This window comes from Wasmannia auropunctata, unplaced genomic scaffold (genome assembly GCF_000956235.1).
Source record: "Wasmannia auropunctata unplaced genomic scaffold, wasmannia.A_1.0 LD334204.1, whole genome shotgun sequence".
In the NCBI taxonomy this organism is placed as follows: domain Eukaryota; kingdom Metazoa; phylum Arthropoda; class Insecta; order Hymenoptera; family Formicidae; genus Wasmannia; species Wasmannia auropunctata.
Genome location: NW_012028686.1, coordinates 332,133 through 352,950, shown reverse-complemented (window position 1 = coordinate 352,950; position 20,818 = coordinate 332,133). Strand labels below are relative to the sequence as shown.

At 36.1% G+C, this 20,818-nt stretch overlaps 1 protein-coding gene across 5 annotated transcripts in view; it reads left to right on the top strand.

Annotated features, from left to right (window-relative positions):
- LOC105459175 (hemicentin-2) overlaps positions 1-20,818 on the top strand; it is a 261,045-nt gene that overhangs the window by 33,406 nt on the left and 206,821 nt on the right. The window contains exons 1-2 of one of the 5 annotated variants that reach the window (XM_011704972.1): positions 2,164-2,727; positions 7,921-7,995. The exons of 1 other annotated variant lie outside the window; for it this stretch is intronic. In XM_011704972.1, the coding sequence (XP_011703274.1) occupies positions 7,994-7,995 (2 nt within the window). In that variant the 5' untranslated portion in view covers positions 2,164-2,727; positions 7,921-7,993. Of the gene's footprint in view, positions 1-2,163; positions 2,728-6,171; positions 7,996-14,763; positions 15,772-20,818 lie in introns of those variants that run through there. 3 more of the 5 variants (XM_011704976.1, XM_011704971.1, XM_011704974.1) reach the window with 3 other exon arrangements.

The window sequence follows — 20,818 nt, the reverse complement described above, 5'->3', positions numbered from 1 at the left end:
TATATATATATTTATATATATTTGTCGCAAAATAAGAGACAGAGACAGACAGACAGAGAGAGAGAGAGAGAGAGAGAGAGAGAGAGAGAAATGTAATATTATGAGGTGAAATATTAAACAAGTGGCTAGGAAAGGATCAAATTTGATTTGGCTTAATTACTTTTTCGTAACAAAGGAAGAAAATAAACTCCAATAATTAATATTATATTTATCGCATGGTCTATCAGTATACTGATGATTATTTATTTGTGTTTATATTTCCGGTATATTGAAAACAGAATTTGCACAGTTGAAACGTACATATGTTATGTTCATATACGTGCATGCTTGTTCTATGCGTCTGTTAAACACATATTCGAGAGTATTTCCTCTTATATTTAAACAACGTGTCCTATGTTTTAACTGCCGAAACAAATAATACAAAAACTATTACGTAACTGTCACATAACGAGTTCTTTCGGCAAGAAAGGAAATTGCATTTCTTCTAATTATTTTTCATTAAACAAAATAATAACAATTGTTTAATATTTTCTTATCAAAAAAATAATTATGTTATTTTAATGAAAACTGTATATAAAATTAATAGCACATTCAAATTTAATAAATCTATGAAAATACATGTGATATATTTTTGAAAAATAATTTCTATAATTAATATTTTGCCTTCTTCACAAGAGTTCCCTTTTTCTTTCACATAAGTCTATTGTTTCTTGTATAAGTTTTGATTTATCGATTTTCGACATAGTTAAATTCCAAAAGCAATTTTAAAGCTTCTATCTATAGGATTGTTCTCATATAATGGTGAAATCGCTTGTATTCATTTTATCGATTGGCAACTGTATTGAGTTTTGGTTTTGTTCGTGTTCAACCGAAACAATATGCAAATCGCGTTTATCTAGCCTTTGACTGCTACAATTCATGTAACAATATCAATTGTACTATCAATTATTTTTGAAAGATTAATAAACAATGTTACTTATTAAACTTAAATCATATTACAATTTAGATAATATAATCACGATATACATGTTTGTTTCTTTAAATAATTTTTTTTTAAGTTACTGTGAAAACATTTTTAATTTTAAATCAAGAAATATCAGATGTATTTCTCACATTATGAAATATATGTAAATAGAAATATTGAAGAACAACTTCAAAGAAAATTAAAGCGATTAAGTGCGAGTTTATTTCAATATAATATATTACTTTCTCCAATTACGCTTTTTAAAAACGAGAACACGTACAATATGTGATCCGAAGAGAGACGTTATTATAAATACGTACTGAAATTGCAAAGAAACCAGACGTGATGCAAGTGTATAACGAGGCAATGCCGTGACTGGCAGAGCAAACACAGAATGCAGCGAATTATTCCGAAAGGAAAATTGCGAAGCTATTGCACTTAAAGTCATACCCCGAGGACGTATAATTGAGTTTCTAATTCTCCATCATTACCCGAGATGTTAGGCTCTTGAACTATTTACCGGAAGCTACCTAGCTGAGATCTTGCCGACTGACACGTATAAATTGTTGGCAATCACGAATCGCTACAATTTTGTCGACCACTTATCAGCACCCAACTCAAAATAGATTTAAATCTAACATCTTAGCAGCTCATTATATACAGAAATATATTTATATTATACATATTATATATTTATATCATATTATATATCCTATGTTTTATCGTATTATATTTAAAATTTGTTCAGTGAGATAAATTTTTACTTCCGAGTTCTAGAACGGACAAGTATTATAAAATATATTATTTCTTCATATTTTTTCGATCACGAATTGGATTTGGTGCAATATTATCGTTGCACTTAATTACGGCTAGAAAAGTATAATTTATCAAAGCTACGTGTAATTGAGAAAAGAATCCTATTTTCCGCGTGTTCTCTCTCTCTCGGTGCTTTCGCGTCCAAAAATTAACAAGAGACGAAGTTTTTCAAGCGCACAGGCATCCGATGTCCGCGTGTCGACAGTTTTTATAATCGTATTTTATATTCATCACGTTTCTCTTTCTCTCTGCCTCCCGCGAAAATGGTTCACAAACGGCGTGCAACAAGTTTAGCGACGGTAAATTCGCGTCGTTACTCGGTAATTTCTTCGCTTTCACGAGAGGCAGAGAGAGAAAGAGAGAGAGAGAGAGAACGATCGTTGCGGCGCGCGGGTGCGTTACCGACAATAAGTATCTCGTTGACATCGCCATCGTGTCGACTGCAGAACTCGACGCTCGTTGGCATTATCCATTTGCCCGTAATTAACGTAATGGTCGACGTCGAGTGCGCCGTGCCCGAGCCGAGCCCGAACTGAGCTGCTGAGCTGAGTTGAATCGAACTGCTGCGAGCCGAGCCGCGCCGCGCGCCGAGTCGCGTTTCGAACGAGATCCGTGAACCGCTATCGCGACAGCCAACCGCTTTAATAAACACCTGCGTGCAACGACGTTGTTTCATCAAATAGATAAATCAGTGACTATATACAGTCCCATAACGGAACTGCATTTGCTGATCGTCTCAAAACTGATTACAAAACTTCGCTGGGATGTTCCGGTACGCTTCTGACGCTGCTGCATGGCAAAGCCACATAATTAGGCACTACTCCATTGGACGTCTATATAATTTCGAGATTCTGTTCGCAAATTGATTGAAACTGTCGATAAAACTCGCGTGCGAGTTGTGAATTAAAATAAACATTTACTTTTCATGTTCATAAATAGTTAACAAGGTATGTATCGCTTATTTAATTCGAAAACAGTTCAATCTTTTTTCAAAAGTTATTATACAACCGTTTATAGATATTTATGTTTATAAATTATCTGTATATGTGTTTTTCTCTGAATGAACTGTTCTCTATACGTATATACAATTTTTATTAATTTTTATCTGGACAGCTTGAAAAATTTTGATGAATCGATGCGGAATAAATGATCTCGTGTTAGAGAAAATTTCAGGGAAAATTATGATGAGAGAGAAATGTGTTTTATCTTTGCGTTACATAGTTTTAAGTAAATAATATCTAAGGAATATCCGTTATCCTTTATTCATGAGAATGATTGTTACTGCGTGTTGTTTTATATCTTCGGGAAAAATGCTTCGGGGCAATCGATCTTCTCGAAAAAAAAAAAAAAAAAAAAGTTTATTTGTTTCTTCAGAACAACTGTACGATGTTTGGCTTTCGCAGCACGCGGATATATGGTTTCGTGCACGTTACACCTTCCCTCCGCTTCCACCACGGTTTTTCCGGCGTGCACCGGAGTGATCGATTCCTCTCGCAGTCCAAATGATAAATTCTCGCAGAGTATAACGCATCTCGCAATCGAACTGCAAAGGCGCGCCGAACTCTTTTTCGTTCAAGAACAAAATTCTATCGAGGATTATAACTTCAAGTGACCCAGAGTATCGCGACGCGTCTCGCATCTTCTCTCTCTCTCTCTCTCTCTCTCTCTCTCTCTCTCTCGCTCGCCTGTGCAAATTATGACGTTGATATCCCGATAGGCGGAATCGGTTATAAGCGATGTCGAGTTTTCCAACGGCAGCCATGGATCTGGCAGTTGCAACGAGAAACGTCGATTCCACGGCACAAACGAAACAGTCGGTGCATATCGTCTAAACGATGCCGCATAGCCTGTAGCTTACGCTGCAACGATTTCAGTTGGTACAATGAGAGAGAAAGAGAGAGAGAGAGAGAGAGGGGGGGGGGACGAGAAAACGAGAACGAAAAAGTATCGTAAAAAAAGTAGTTGTAAAAGATGATCATTGCGATGCGTTTCTCCTGCCAGATCAAAAGTGCTGCATTTAAATTTTTTCTCATTCGACACACGATCGCCATGGGGAATATTACCGGGTAATTTACTCGCGCACAAGCAAATTGTAATATTGATTTCTTGATAACCGGAAATTGGTTAAATGAGCATGAGTTTGAAGAGCGGTCCTATTGCGGTCGTGCGTGCGATTGTAATGCAAATATCGTCCTATTATTAATGTGCGGACTGCGTCCATATATCCGGTCTATCGACGTCATCCCCGAAGGAATATTCGTTGCGCTAACTGCTTACGTATGAACGAACGATATATCGATTTTATCCATCGGAAGATTATCCATGGCTACGTTTTATCTATACTTTGCCTCACATTTATTCCACGCATTTTAATTACTTTATTCACTGCTTATTTATGTCAAAATTAACATGAGTAAGTGCAATATTTTTGGATAGATATTTATAAGAAATAATTAAAAAAGAGCATCTACAAAGCTGGAATCATTAAATAAGAAAGGATTGCTTGACCTTTAACCTTTGATATAAAAATTGTACATGAAAATAAATATATAATACAGTTGGAAAGTGCTGCCTTTTCGAGAGCACAGCGTATGATTATACGTCTGAAACTTCGTCGCGCATAATTTCTGTGTAATTTCAAAAATCAAATACTACATATTGCACATTGATTAATTTCTCGTGCATCTCGCGTACGTCCAGTGGATTTTATGTAAAATGACGTACGTACGTATTCTCTATCAAACGCGTAACACACACCTTTGTGCTCAAAATTTAACAACCCATTCAATAACGTCCGCGCCTTAATACATTTTGCAATGTTGAAGCTCTCCTGTGACGATGCGAAACGCATTTATAGAGAATCGTTATAGATACATAATTCGATAAACGACCACAAATGTACGCAATTTGTTCTGGATTAAATATCATAAGAATAACACAACGTAACTCGACGAATTATTATATTTTATGTATTGTGCGAACCACCGTTTGGTATGTTACGTTGAATTTATTCACAAATGTGAATACGAAATACGAGTACGTTTCATCATGAAAATAATTCAGAATCAATTCTGGTCTGATTGCGGCCATTTCTATACTTCGAAAATACCCGCAAATGATTAGGTTAAAATTAGCGGTGATTTATATTTCTTTCTTATTTGCGCTTTAACAGCAGGTACACACATTATTTACGAATGATTAAATCAAATATAGTAGAGAAAGAACTGCAACTATCTTGATGGTGTTAAACCACAGTTAGGGATTTCTAATCAAACCGTCATTGAAATTATTCTATAAATTTTTAGCACGCGTTATACCAAAACTTGCTTCATTTGCAATGCAAATTCTCCTAAAAGTTAACTCACCCATAAAAGTTCTAGCTACACTTCCTTCGCTCCTTCACTTTCTGCTATACATTATTTATAATGCTGGTAACGATGTAACATTTCAGAAAAATCTTGATTGAGTATGTTTTGTGCATTATTATTACATAATACGCCTAAGAATTTTAGAATCTAAAATCTTGAAAAATACACATTTTCCATGCCAATAATCTGTGTAAAAAAGAAAAAATAATAAAAATTACGCGATTTTAAGAAATAATATTTAACAAATTTTTAATTAAAGAATTTAAAAATAATTATAAAAAAGGAATGTAATTTTTTTATCGTCATAATTTTATTCTCACGGTTCCTGAGAAAAAGAGAAAAAAGTTGATAATATAATAAATAAAGTAAATAAATTGCATAAATATAAAAATAAATAACTAAAGTGTAAAATTTAATTATTCTTGGATTAAGAAATGCATAGACTTACGAAAAATGTTATAAGATTTTTCGAAAATTCATTATCCAAACAACAATTGATTCCTTTTTCATTTGCATTTTTTGAATAATATTCAAAATCATATTATAAGGTTGAATGGAAAGTTTGTTCCGTTTTTTGTTTTATAACTAATGTCATCTCTTAACAAAAAACGGAATGAACTTCCTGTTCACTCTAATAGAAATAGGATTCTTCAAAAATGAATAATTGCAAAAAATATACAAATATTAGTTGATAAACGGAATAATTTTTTGAACTATATAAAGCACTCTGCATAAATAATATATACGTGCATTAAAATATCAGAGATATCATTATGTTATTTTACACATGCACGTAAAAGTTTCTCATAGTATTTTTCAATTTGCGCATAACTGGCTGTCATAAAATATTTTTTATAAATATATGTTTATTTATATCAAAGTTATATTTAACATATTAAATTAACAATGTTTAATAATACGGTTGGTTTGTAAAATTTGTTGAAAGATATCCGCGTTTACTCATTTTATTCATGTTAATCTAACATGAATAAAATGAGAGAGATAAATAGATAGAGATAGAGAGAGAGAGGGGGTGGGGGAGAGAGAGAGAGAAAGAAAGAATCGCATCGACTAAACTATTAGAGTCGCCATACATGAATAATAAATATACATACTTTGTCATGACGATGAATACTTTTCTCAGCAGGACGATATCTAAGAATGTATACAATACAACATAGCCATGCATAGCAAATCAAGGATGGCTTGCAGATATATGACCTTTCAAATAGCAGTATAACCGATACTATTACAAATATCGACATTATTGCAACATTTATAAACTCCGACATCAATCCTAACTGTATTAAAATGGACTAGAGCATTAGATAAAATTTTCAATACATCGAACTTGTGCCATAAATTTGATGTTTGATATATCGTTTAACACAATTCTTACATTACACAAATTCTTTTTATACATAAATAGAAGCGTTTAATAAGATCTTAAATAGATAGCTTTAAAAAGGAGTTGATTATAAAACAAATTTTCTTTTACTATGCAAGGTATATGAAAGTTATGCTATGTGCATTAAGAAAAGACGAGAAAAATATTTCGAAGGAAGGAAAAATTGCAAGTTCAACAGATTCAACAGATTTACGTCATGAATCCGATATCGTAATTACAAGTTTAAAAATAAATGAACGACACATATTCCAAACATACCCCAACTAAAACATATTCCAAACAAAATATGGTATACGCGAGATTGTACGTCACTGCGTTACATTTTGGTCCCACTTTCCATTTACCACATACCAGCCCCGTCGTCGTTACTTACTTTAATTAAATTCGTCGTACGCCGCCATCAGACTGAATTCGACCAAGACCCCGAAAGCAAACCGCGAAAAACACGTGTCACTGAAACGTTATGCCCGGGAAGCGAAACGTAATCCGCGCGTTGTGCGCCGCACGAAGTCGCGTGTCCCATTGCGTGAGATCAATACCGCGGTTGCACGCAAGTGTTTCTGTCTTTTTTTTTCACCATTCGTCCGTTGGTTTTAAGCACTACCGTTGAAAAGCATTTCCAATAAGGGTCGCGACTGATTTCCATTACAGATATGACAACGTCAAGCGGAGGCATGTTTTCGCTCAAGCAAACTGTTACTGTTTGTCTACCGCAACAAGCTTTTTGGGGTTGGAATATTTGTTAATTCTTCTACCCATTAAATTATTTTTTCAAAGGAATAATCACATCTTGAAGCTGATTTTTAAATTGAGAAAAAAAAGAAAGGGAACAGTGAATTTTAATCTAATGAAGTAGAAACGTGGACTTTTAAATTAAGATCCATCCTTTTTTATTTTCTTCTTCACTGATTTTTAATTATCTTAACCACCAGGGAGCAAATATTCTCCTCTATCTAATCACCATTTTTTGTTGGTAGTTATTTTGTAACTTTTAACCGATTAAAATTTGCAGTCCCATTCACCCGACCTAATAAAACGCCGATGAGTCCATTCAAATTGAGATGTACATATATGCGTAACACGATACGCGCTAACTCTGCGAACGTGAATATACAGATACCGAGAATTACATTGAAAGCTGTACGTAACATAGATACGATTCGTAAGCTTTTTTCTTTCTCTCTCTCTCTCTCTCCCATTTCTTTTTACGTCACGTTATTAATATCAGGAATGAAGAGAAAGGTTTCCAATTAAAGATAGACTCGAATTATACGAAACTCCTTTCTTCCGCTAGGATTTAATAAAACTGAATAATGCATTGCTTACTTTTTAACTTATCGCAGCATTCATTTCCGCTCTTTCAGAAATGGCGGTTCTCTGAGGAAGCATTTCTTATTGTTAGGATCCTGAATAGAGAGATTACGATCGAGAAGCGGAATGTAAGTGCATAAATCGTTAATTTAAACCAAATGCTCAACCATTCTGTGCAACTTCTACTTTTGCGGACCAGAAAGTTAATCCCTATCTGCGTGCATAAAGGCAAAATTATCGATTTTACATGTAAGTCAACAAGGTATTGTCGAAATTTTCTCGCGAAATAAATTTAATCAATCCCCTTTCAAAATCCTCATAAAATGCTGCAACGTGACATCACATCCATCAATCCAAATATTTTCAAATAATGGCCAAGAGTGCAATTTTTGGAAAACAAATACTACGTACAATATATGAGAATATACGTGAAAGGAGGAATGTAACGACACGCACACATACAGTATCGATGAAATATGATGGCGGAACAAATGATAAATCACTACGAAAGGGATGAATTTGCAGAACTTCTTTCGCCTGACTATAGGGAAATCATCATTTTTTTTCCACTTTCACGGAGCATTACATGCCTGTTATCGTGTCACGTTTGACGCGGTATTGATAGCCGAAACGTAACATATAACGGGTATTCGTACAGCTAACGTGATGACGATATCGTACCACTAAAAAATTACTTGCCATGCATTTACTCAAGCATTTCATCATTTTGTGCACTTTCTGACATTACATATTCGGGTGTACGAATAGTAACCTTTCGATATTTAATATAATTTCTAAAAGAAAAAAGATCAACGAAGTAAAAATAAATGTGTGTCCTCAATTTTCTAAAACATTATTTTAAGATTAAAAATGTTTCAAATTTAAATTCGTTTACAGATAACGAAAATCCATTATTCTACCACAATTATAGAAGTCTATATCTGCGGATTCCCTTCTTTCCATCCGAGTTAAATCACTTTTCATAATCGTACAATTATGACCACAATTAAATCTAATAAGAATGTACATTTGTCTTATCTTAATATCCATCTGCACTTTCGTAATTATTCATTCGCAAAAAGAATGAAAAAGCCAGACAGATTTAAATTATCATTTTCAACAGTCACCTGTAAGATCATTATACTGGCGACCTGCTTATTAAATGAACTGAAAGAGGATTGCAAAACAGTGTACCACGCGAACCGTGAAATAACTCGCAAAACCACGTAAACGATAATATGCGTGGTAAATATTTTCACAAAGCTCTCGCCCTTCTTTAAACGCGACTCTTTCATTTTTGCTTAGAATTCCGCGGAGAACGCTAACCCCCGCAGCTACCGCTGTGTAACCACCATTCGTCCCGCACCCCGGTCTTTAATACGCGCAAAATTCCGCGCATACCTTGCCGCCAGACAGATTTTCGCGAAACGTGGATGTAAAGAAAAATTTCGATACCGCTTGCGGTAAATAACGATTCTCGCCTAAGGATAAAAGCGATCAGTCAGACGCGAGCTCGAAGTCGGGAAGCGAAAGGGAAAAATACGTTTCTCGTAGGGATGATAATTTCGCACGCAATCATCCTGGCACGTGTGTGTATCCCCTTTTCCATGGAGTCTCATATAAATCTTACGAAATGATGGTGCAGGCAATAAACGATACTTTTTTTTCAACGGAAAGCGGGCCATGTAATTCGAGCGCAATTACTCTCGGAAAACCGGCGAACGGAATACACTTTTGACAAACCGACGCGATGGCGCGACCCTTCTTCTTCCACCCCATGAGGAAGGGCCCTCAGGGGCTCGATGGGGAACGTCGATCAAATCCCCGACATGCGCCACTCGCACCAGCCCTCTCGACAAATTCCCCGATAGCGACTTCGGCGCGTTCGATGGTATATGCCTTTTTAACGAGACACTCCTTTTAACCCGGAATCACGATGATCGATGGTACAGAAGAGTGGGACCGAGAGAGAGAGAGAGAGAGAGAGAGTGGGGACGTCGATCATGATTTCGCGAACGACGCCCTAACTGGGAGAATCTCCGTATGAAGGTGGAAAGGATCGCGTGAAGATCGCGATTCCTCACGTCGGTAAACGACGCGGCAAGCGATATCGTGGGAGGATAATTCGACATGACGCGACGCCGCGCGTCGGTGTTTGTCGTGACGTTGACGGAGAGTTGTCGGCAAGTATAACAGAAATAAACGCGCGATGTGATAAGAGAGAAGCCAATCGGAATAATTAAACGTATAATCCGCGATGGCATTTAATCGCTCCGCGCGTCAATCGGGTCATGAAAGCATTGCTCTCTTTTTGTTGCGTTTCATCGGCTTTCACCGCGGAACTTGCCGCCGAAAAATTTTTCGCTTTTTTTAGGGATGCGCGCGTCCCTGTCAGATTTTGTGGAAAAAACGCTTTTACGCTCGACTCAGATAAAGTGCGTCATGATTTCGCGCTGTTAAAAATTGACGCAACCTCATGGAACTTTGTGATGTTTGCGCGTGCAAAATGTTTTCATGGGCACTAACTTTGACGATATATGTATAGCGAACGAACGAAAATTGCAATAATTCCTACTTCGTACAAAATCGTTCTATATATATTATAAATAAACATGTCAGGAAATTGTTCATTTGTTTCTTACAAATACTGCGTGCATATTGTGAAAAATGAATATACATGTCTGTACATAAATATTAGGTATACTATTGTATATATAATTCCAAAGTTCATACTGCAGATTGATTTAGAGAATTTAAAGCATACGACGCATATGGATATATATAAAAGTGCACACAATTACAAAACAGAATTTACAATTGTCGATTCATTTTACAATATTGTATGAAATATGGATAACAGGAACGAGACAATACGGTAACGCAAGCTATAGCAGTGGTTCTGTATTAGAGATCTCTATCAAATCTTCATATTTATCGCCGGACACTTTCAACGGGAATTCGAGACACGGTCACGAATACATTTCAACAGAACTCATTCGGCCTAACAAGCGATCTAATCAATCATCGCTTTCATACGCAGGAAAGTGACAAATTCGAGTGCAACGCCAGTCGGAAGACGATAAAACGCATCGACTCGCGGACCGAGTTGCCGGCCGTAACGCAATTTCGTCCTTATCTCGCCCCGTGTATCGCATTTCGGCTCTCCTGCCGCCGAGAGCCGCGAGGAAAGGGGATCCCCCGCTCCGCGCCACCCTGCACATCGCGTGCGCACAGTCCGAGGGACTTATTGTGGTTCGTGCCACCTTTATCTACCTAATCCAATATTTCGTTTCGTACCTCTCGTTGGTGACCGGCTTTCTCCGCGATTTCGCGTGGAACGCGAAAACAAGCTCGACGGTGCATCGCAACGCTGCCGTCGCCGCCGACGAGGACGACGACGACGACGCGGCTCGTGATGCACACACACATACACATGTGCGCGCGCGCGCACACTTGGCGCCGAGATAACTGATTGGATTTAACAAACGTTGCAAACGAGTTTTGCCCAGGCGCGAATGTGCAAGGCTTGCACAAGATAGTGCATCACGCAAAATCATCCTTCCGAAAGCGATTCAAAATTTGCCAAGGAAACTGAAACATTAACTCATAAATTCTACTTGGAAAATGCAGATTCAAAGGAACTTTATACATACATATGTTTAGAGGCAACTCTTTTATAAACAACAAAGCAGAATTTTTGACACGAATTTTTAAGAATACTCTTTTCTAATATTTCTACAAAGTATCGGCAGAATAACTCCCCCCCCCCCCTCTCTCGCTCTCTTTCTCTCTCTCTCTCTGACATGAAATAAAAGTTGTATATATGTATAATAATATCGTAAAATAGTATATATAAGTATTGATAATAGTATAAATTCTTTTTGTAAAAAAATTAAACCTCTCTTATGAGATATCTCCGGCATTTCTATATTAATAAATTTTACTTTTTTAAAAACTGATTCTGCTTTAATTAAAAAGAATCGTCTCCTAACTAGAAATAAAAATTTTTATTTAATTGAGAGATGATTTGAAATACGCAAAATTTATAAAGCTCAAAGAGAATTTGCGAGCATTTCTCATGTAAAACGGAATTTACCCTCGCATTAATACTTGCGATTTTCTATATGCAAGTGAAAGAATGATTGACGGCCTTGCAGGACATTGTAACAAATTTTATTAAGGATAACTTTGACCAAGCTCCGAGCTTAGTTTTTCGAGCAATAACTATACGATTTTGTTAATAAAATTATTAATTTCTCGTTGTTTCACGTTATGGAAAAAAAATTGGATTAGAGATAACAAATTATATAGTTGAAAATGTTACCGTACGCAATTTTGCCAGTTGAAATAATTGCCAATTAAATCGGGGCTTGGTCATCCTAAGTTTTACACAAGAAAATCTGCAATTCAATATAGAATTCAATATAGATTTATATTTGATGTGCCGTGTAAAACCTTCGAAGAGAATCAGAATGCACACGCGGAGTATGAAATAACCTACATCAAAATGCATGCGCATACGTCAAAATATGTAGCGTATCACGTTGTAGAATCATATCCTGAAATCTGATGCAAATTACAGATCGTCTAAAGTGGACTTTACGGGGGTATCGTGTGATCGTTAAAAAAATCGTTCTCTCCCCCCCTTCCGCCGTCCCGTATACATTCATACGTTAGCGGAACGAGTTGCGTAGTCAGATTACGTGTTCGTTCCTCATCAAAGGAATGCCCCAGCGATGAGGATTCGCGGTGAGCAATCATCAACGGGGCGGCTCGTTACACAGTTCAAAATTCGGTTCAATCTTCTCCAAACCGGAGATGATATAAAAAGGTCGGCAGACAAAAACGAAGGAAATTGCGATGCCACGATCGTGGTGCGGGAATGTGTTTACCTCGCGACGTCGTGAAATCGTCGCGAGCAAAGTAATGGCCGATTAATCGTTCAAATACCATAATAAGCGGATAATTACTCACAAGTCGATGCCGCAGTCGGTCGACGCCGCCTCCACGCCGATCGATCCCTCGCCTCGCTCCGGGCACTCGCACTCCGTCGATCGATCCGTTTCGCTTCAGACACTCACTCGCGCGGATATCAGTCGGTCGGGGAAACGATGGTTTAACCGCGAGTCTTCGCGCCAATTAGCACAAACGCGATAATCACCCGTCGCACGTAATCGCGTACGCACACCTCTCTCCTGCCCTTCCCTCCCCCCCCCCGCTCCCCCCCGCACTTTCGAGACGAGTAAACATCGCAAAATGCACCGCTCGCATTATCGATCCGGCGCGGCGCGCCGCGACGCGCGCCGCGACGTCTCCCGCGCGACGCCTCCGCGCGCTTACGTATCGCCGAGGCGCGCGACCGGCGCGACGAAAGATCCGAATTACGCGACGGCAAGTTCGGAGCGGTGGCGCGATAACCTCGATTCGCGCGACACGAGGGGAAAGTTGGTTAACTTTATCGTCGCACGCGCGCGCGTCTTCCGACTAATTCAACGTTCCGGAATCACCCGTCGCTCGGTTTCGCAAGTGCGCACCCCCCTCGTCCTTGTGTGCACAGTGCACTTATGCACGCGAGAGTCACTCTCGACGCAAAACAATTGCGGAGCGATCCTGCCGCGGCGCCGCCGACACGCGGAAGTAAGTTTGATCGGTGCGACTGGAACGACCGCGCGTCCAAAAAAGGAAACTAACTAAAGTGCTAGTCAAAGCAAATACTTAATGTGTATTCGGTCTACGAGTCACAATAATGTCCATTTCTACTAAATTGATATAATTTTAATCTCAATTTACATAATTTAATTTCTAATTTTAAGGATTAGAAAAAAGTAAAGAACAAATAAATAAATTTATTTTTTTCTTTTTTTCTAATCCTTAAAACTTGAAAAAGTCTGTTAAATTGAGATTACAGTTAATCTACATGAAAATGAATACTAACAATAGATGATAAAATTGTTGCTTATATATGTTTCGACATTAATAATAACAAATTTGCTGCCTTATCCGACTTTAATTTCATTTTGACACACAAACCGAAATGTACGAAAAATATTTCGTTATACGTGTAGTCTTTGCAACCTCGTTTTTATCCTGGCTGTAGTTATAGTGTAGAAAAATATATTCAGCGGTTCAAAGTACGAACGTACTCCGCGTACGTCTTTGTTGTACAATTAAACAGCCCATAAAATGTTATTGTAATTTAAAAATTTCGTTTTGACTTAAAGATCAATTGTGATGGATTTTACAACAAAATTGATCGATCGTAACTCAGATAATTAATAAAACCAAAATTGACTTATAAAACTAAAATTTACTCATTAAAGTACAGAAATTAATACTTCAATGACTCGTCGCATATTTCGAATTATTTTATCGAGAAGCACAAAGCATTAATACGTTAATATTATATTATAAATTAATTTATTACATTAAAACGTTTAAATATTTAATATAATAAAAGTATTAATCGCGCATATTAAAACGCACAAAATCAATTTGCCGCTATTAATACATCAGTAAAAAAAAAAAGACGGCAATATTAGGTCTATTTTTTGTAGCTGAATTAATGCACACGTTGTGCTTAAAATGAAAATACCTAGATATTTGAAGTCTGATGAAAACGAGATAGAAAAATTTAATGCAGCCGCAGAGAGCAAATATATTATACCACCGACGAGATATTCTTAAAGACCGACAGCCCTGGATAAATTTTCGTGCCAACCAAAGGACCCGGGGGCCCGGAGGTAATTGCAGAGCGACGATGTTATCGACTCTTGACATAAATTTGCGATTTATTTGAATAATACATTATTGCAATCATGAATTTTATTATATAAGTGTTTTATAAATAAATATGAATATTTAATAATGCTCTTATAATATCATATATATTGCCGCAAAATTACATTTTTCTCCAACTGTTTTACGATCTCCTTGGATAATCAAACACGGATGGTAACTATAAAAATGCAATTTTAAATCAAATTAATTCTATTAGCAAGATATAATACAGATGAATTTCGATGTACACATCTAAAAAACATTGATTAATAAATCATAAAAATAATGTCATATTATTGACTAATTGCTTAAATTTGAGCAATTACTAACTCTCGTAAGGTCTTTAAGAGTATTTCGTCGGTGATTATGCATATGTTGGTACTTGTTTTGACTCGCGTAGTTGGTAGCTGCTAGTCTCTCGGTGCTCGGCGTTTGGTGCGGAATGTCTTTGAGATTGCGCCGCGCGTCCCGCGTCTCGCGCGTGTTTTGTCTGCAGTCGACGGCGAAGCTGAGTACACGCGAACGGGTGTCGAATCTCAATAATCTCATGGTGCATTATCGTCGCGAGTCGCGAGGCATCGACTGCCGCGTGCGAGCGCGATTAACTCACGACGCTCGTAATTGAGGCAAACGCGCATCGCGGGTGCCATTCGATTCAATGGACCAATGTATACATTGTATTTCGTCTCTTCGAACGATCAAACAACGAAAACACGTGGATTACTCCAGATTACGCGATACCAATCTTGCCTTTACTCCCGAAACACAAGGATTCCCGAGCGATCCGTCGCGTGTCGCGAACGTTGTTGCCGCGTACGAAAGCGGGCAGGTTGGTAATTAGTGGTAACGCCGAGAATAAACGTCGGGAGTGCCCGCGCGGACACGAAAATGACGAACGGTCAATGCGTGCCGCGTTATTCGTTCGTACGCGATGTGTTTTAAGCCCGGGATTACCACACGAGGCGCAGCCGGTCGTGATCACTCGCTGCTTTCTGATCGATTCGTGTCCGCGCGAATAATCGGAGAAATGAAGCGGTCGACAGCGGGAAAGCAGTGACTCTGCAGCTTGCAACGTGTAAATATTTCGGAGGAACGAAGCGGCCGACGAAGAGACGGCGAATCAACTTGTGAGTAAATCCTGTCATTTTTCGCGTGATAAATTATTCGTTTCGCCGGATGATTCGACACCTTTTCCATCACCGTGATTTTACACATATCTCGCTCGTGTGTTCCCGATGCATTATTTTGACTACCAGTAAAAATAATAAGTAAAATCCAACTTTATTACTTCAATAAGATAGCCTCGCTATTCTCTAAAGTAATTTATAAAACATACATGTGTCAAAATAGAAATATTAAATTATAATCATAATATTCACTTGTATAAAAAAATAGGTTAAAGTATAAAGAATTAAGAATATTAATTTTATTTAATTTTATATATCTAATTCAATGAACATGTATAATATATAATTAATTAAAATTGATTTGTTTCGTTTTTTATGATTTAAAGTAATTTTTAAATAAACTTGTTTTATATTTGGATTTTATTTAATATATATATATGTATATACAATTAATAATCAACAATTTTATACAATAATCACGCCCCAATGTGCAGTATTTCGAGCAGCAACATATCGATGAAAAAGAAGAGTTACAGTGTAATTCTGTAAATGTTCACGCAATTATTACAAAAAAATGCAGCAGTTAAAAAAACTCTATTTTATTTTTGAACCGTGTAAATTTTAATATCTCTGCGTTGCAATATTTCTGCAACGATGTATCACGCATCGTTATGATGTGGCGATTCGTTTCGGCGTGACCTGCATATCGCGTGATCAATAAGATACCTACGATGGCAGAGCTAAAGCTCTGCGAAACTAAATTATAAAAAAAAAACACATCATGAATGATATATTTAACTTTAAATAATCCGTATATTCGCGGATTAGTAAAAATATTATATTTCGTTTGCGCGCACGCATTATGATATTATTTCTGCTTTTATGATTTTGCAGCGGCGCTAATGTATAGCTCGCATTAACGTTCTTTTGAATGATCGCACGCGATCAATTAATCACCAAATCTTTTAATTCTCTCTTGATTGAATCGATTCATAATTTATAATATTTTAAGGTTATTGACTTTGAAATCAAATTTGAGGCGGAATTATAAATTAATTACAAATAAATTTACCCATTTGTCTGTAAATTTGTACTGGACAATACAATTCCATATAAATGGCTTATAAAAGTCCATCAAAATCGTATAGCGAATATATTGCTAAACAACTAACAATTTCCTTTTGAATTTAGTTTAGCTCATGGTACATAAAATTTAATCAGCGATTGATTACTCCCGCTGCGTATAATAATACGAATGCACGATCATCGCGATATGAAACGCGAAAGAGCATTACGCGCGGGCGGCCATTCATTGCCGGAGTAATAAATTACACTTGCAAATGGCATTACTTTCGATTATTCGCTCTATCGCTTCCTCAAAACTTGATCAAATTAACAAGCGAACAAATTAACGTTCTGCTGTCCACTAGCTGCTGCGTAAACGTTTACGCGTTTGTAATCGTCAGCGTTGCCTGTCGCTATAATAAAAAGAGGAATAACGTTCCCCGACGGTAATCCGTGAATAATTTGCGGGAACAAATCGCGATAATGATCCGCTTTCAAAACTACAGCCGATAAATTAAACAAATGTGTCCGCGTACCGTCGATCTGTCGATCATCTCGCATTGTCCCCCCCGCGCGGGATTGATCACCGTTCAACCGTACCGTATTTTCTCTTAATACGACTTTCCATCATGAAATCCTCTACAGTTTACAGTTTGATAAACGACAACAACCATGGCCGACGAGAGATGATGTATCTCGAGGTCGTTCGGATCGCATATCGTCCCTCGTTAATAAAACGCTTCCAATTTTGCTTCGTAACGCCACGGACAAACAAATCACGAAATTTCCCATTATTTCCCGATACACAATCGCACGTCGCGGGTAATTAAATAATCATTTCTATTCGTTGGAAAATAAACACCGATCTCTTGTGACACGATAATCACACTTTTCTTTACTTTAATTCTCATCCGCATATATGCGGGCATACAATGGAAACTATTACATTTTCTTTTTTTTCCAAAGTTTGAAGTTAAATATGAATTTACAATAAACATTGATTATAGCATTCCTATATTGAAAGTTTATATTAAAACTTGACAAAATATAATTGCAAACATTATTAAAATTATAAAAAATTATTGTGGTCCATGCTTGTTTGAAAAAATAATTTATATTGTTAATTTATATATAACTACAAATTTACAATTTATAATTGCATCCCGTAGCGGTTACGGTTACCTTTTATAAATACTATAAAATTTATACGTTTAATAATTTGTATTACATTTTAATTTTATTATAGAAATAGAAATTTTATGGAAGTTTTTTTATTTGTTACACTCTGTTATATTATAAATATTCTGAAACGCAAAACGATAAATCGCGCAAACGGCTTCCTGCATCTTTATACATTACTATTAGTATATATTAGTTTTCCAAGCGACTCCATTTTTATCCATAAAAATGAAAGATTTAGTTCGACATATGTATATGTACATATGTACTATATGTGTAGCGAGCAACCGTAATTGATTGGGGAGAACTCGAAGGTTGCTGGATGAAAACGACTTTACATATCGCCTGCAGCAGTCTCTCTTAATTGGCTTATTAGTCGTAAAAGTCATGACCGAGCTAAACGACGAGGACTGTCCGGCAGTGCTCCGATGTGGTAGATTGAAAGTTTGATCGACGGTTCGGGGATGCCGAGGCCATCGACGACGGATATAGGTATCTCGTCGATTCGTCGAACGGTCGTTGAAAAACGCGGTCACTTGTTCGATTCAGGTCTCGTTTTATTCTTCAGGATCAGCTTGGTGTAACACGCGAAGCGGCATTAACGCAGATTTGATTTCTATCGTGTCGCGCGGAAGAATTTCTAGCTGTCGCCTCCTGCGAACTCTGAAATTTCCATGACTTCATGAGCTCAGCATGTTTTGATAAAATTCGAAGCTCGATCGGAACAAGCACGATAAATGATGATCGACCAGGTCAATTTCTAGAATTGCTTAAATTTTAAATTATAATGAAAAATATAAACTCTGCTACTTAACTGCTTCATTTTTTACAAAAGTGCAGAAAATTCGAATTTTGCGATCGAATATGTATTAATTCAATCACTCGATAACTTTCTTGAAATTTTTTTTTAAATGTTTTTTATTAATGTAAGCAAAATCTTTTATATATAATCGTGTATATGAATATGATTAGAAATATCGAAAAGGAAGGTATTTTCTCTCATAAAATTAAATTTCTTTTCTTTTTCTGTTCTCTTGTAATTTCAAAAAAATCTGTATTAATAATTAAAATTAATATTGAATGATTATTCTTTTATAATTTTATTTTGATAATAATATAATATATGTAAAATTTATATAAATATACTTTTACTTTGTGCAAGATATATTAGATATTTCGAGCTTTCTTCGGTTGAGAGAATCAATACTCAAGACAGGTTAATTAACAATTCGAAATTTCACCACTTACTGTAATACCTGTCATTCTGTTTTGGCGTAACGAGCCTTGTGTACGAATTAACACGCGCTAACTCTGTGAGCCTCATACAAATTTACTCTGTTCCAACATAGAGCTCTGAATGATCATAGAAGGACCTTTCAGTACCAATCGCGGTCATTAGATAATGCTGAATAATTCTGATAACATGGATACAACAATGTAAAAATTTATTACAGCAATTTTTGAAAATTTTTAAAGAAGTGAAAATAATAAGTAACGACTTAAATATAAATAAATGAAACAAAATAAAATAAACTATTAACGCAAGCTGGTGGCGTAAGATTGTACGGCAAGTAGAAAACTGGAAAGAAGAAAACATAGAATTGATGTCTTAAAAGGAATTTAAGGGATATTCCTACAAAAAAGTGCCGCACTTATAAAAGTCCTTATAAAGAAAAAAATAAAAAAATAGTTAAATTATATAAATTTAACAAAATTGTTACTTTAATATTTTTATTTAAAAATATTTAAAATTCTTTTTGCATATTTATTATTTGTACAAACTATAATATGGTATATTTATGTGACTCTCCAAATGTAATAATTCTGATTTAGTATTTCATTTATTGTACATTCTATTATTTTTTATTATTTTTCTGCGCAAAAGAATAAAAAATCGAATAAAATTACCGATTTAATATACTTTCAATTTTATCTCATGAAATAATTACTTGCATAAATATCACAATTTTATAAAAATTTCAATTCTGTTATTTGATGTTGAACATTTGTAATTTTTGTAAAAATTTACATCTTTTTTAATATTTAATATTTAAAATTTATGTGATTATTACACATTACACACAATTATATGCATATATCAAATTATTAAATATACTTTAAAATTTTATTTTATCATTTTTGGCACGAGGCGCTGTCAAGTGACTTGAATATTAACATTTAATAGTACCAAGCAAGTAAGTTCTGAATAATGGACGTATTTCGAATTATATCATACCGTCTATACGAAGTTTCCCATGAGATAGGAATAGGACACGATTAACAATTAAAAGTTTTATGCAGTTTCACAGCAAATTTGTGACGCTGTAGCATACGATTGTGCGCGAATTAATGTCCGGTAATCGCGAACTTTGTCGCAATTTGTTCCACTCCAAATTTGGGAGCTGAACGCGTGAACCAGTTGAACGACGAATATTACAAGTAATTATGCACACCGTGGAGATATTAAAACGATGTCCAGCGCGGCGTCATGTTTTCCACGAGTGCGGCATCAAAACTTTCCAGAACGCGAATACGGTAATGTCCCGTGTTAACATCTACCCCTTTATGTCTGTGTGCAATATACGCAGTGCCGCGTGAGATGATTCGAGACGGGCTGTCCTATAATGATCACAAAGATTTACTGCCTACGAAACTACATAAGCACGGGCTTTCTCCATATATATAGAATAACGTTAAAATTTGCGTATAAATAAATTTTTATATATAAAACGTTTACCTTTTTTAGATTTTCAACGAAATTAACTTTTATATATATTACGTAATCTATTAAGCATAAAAGATA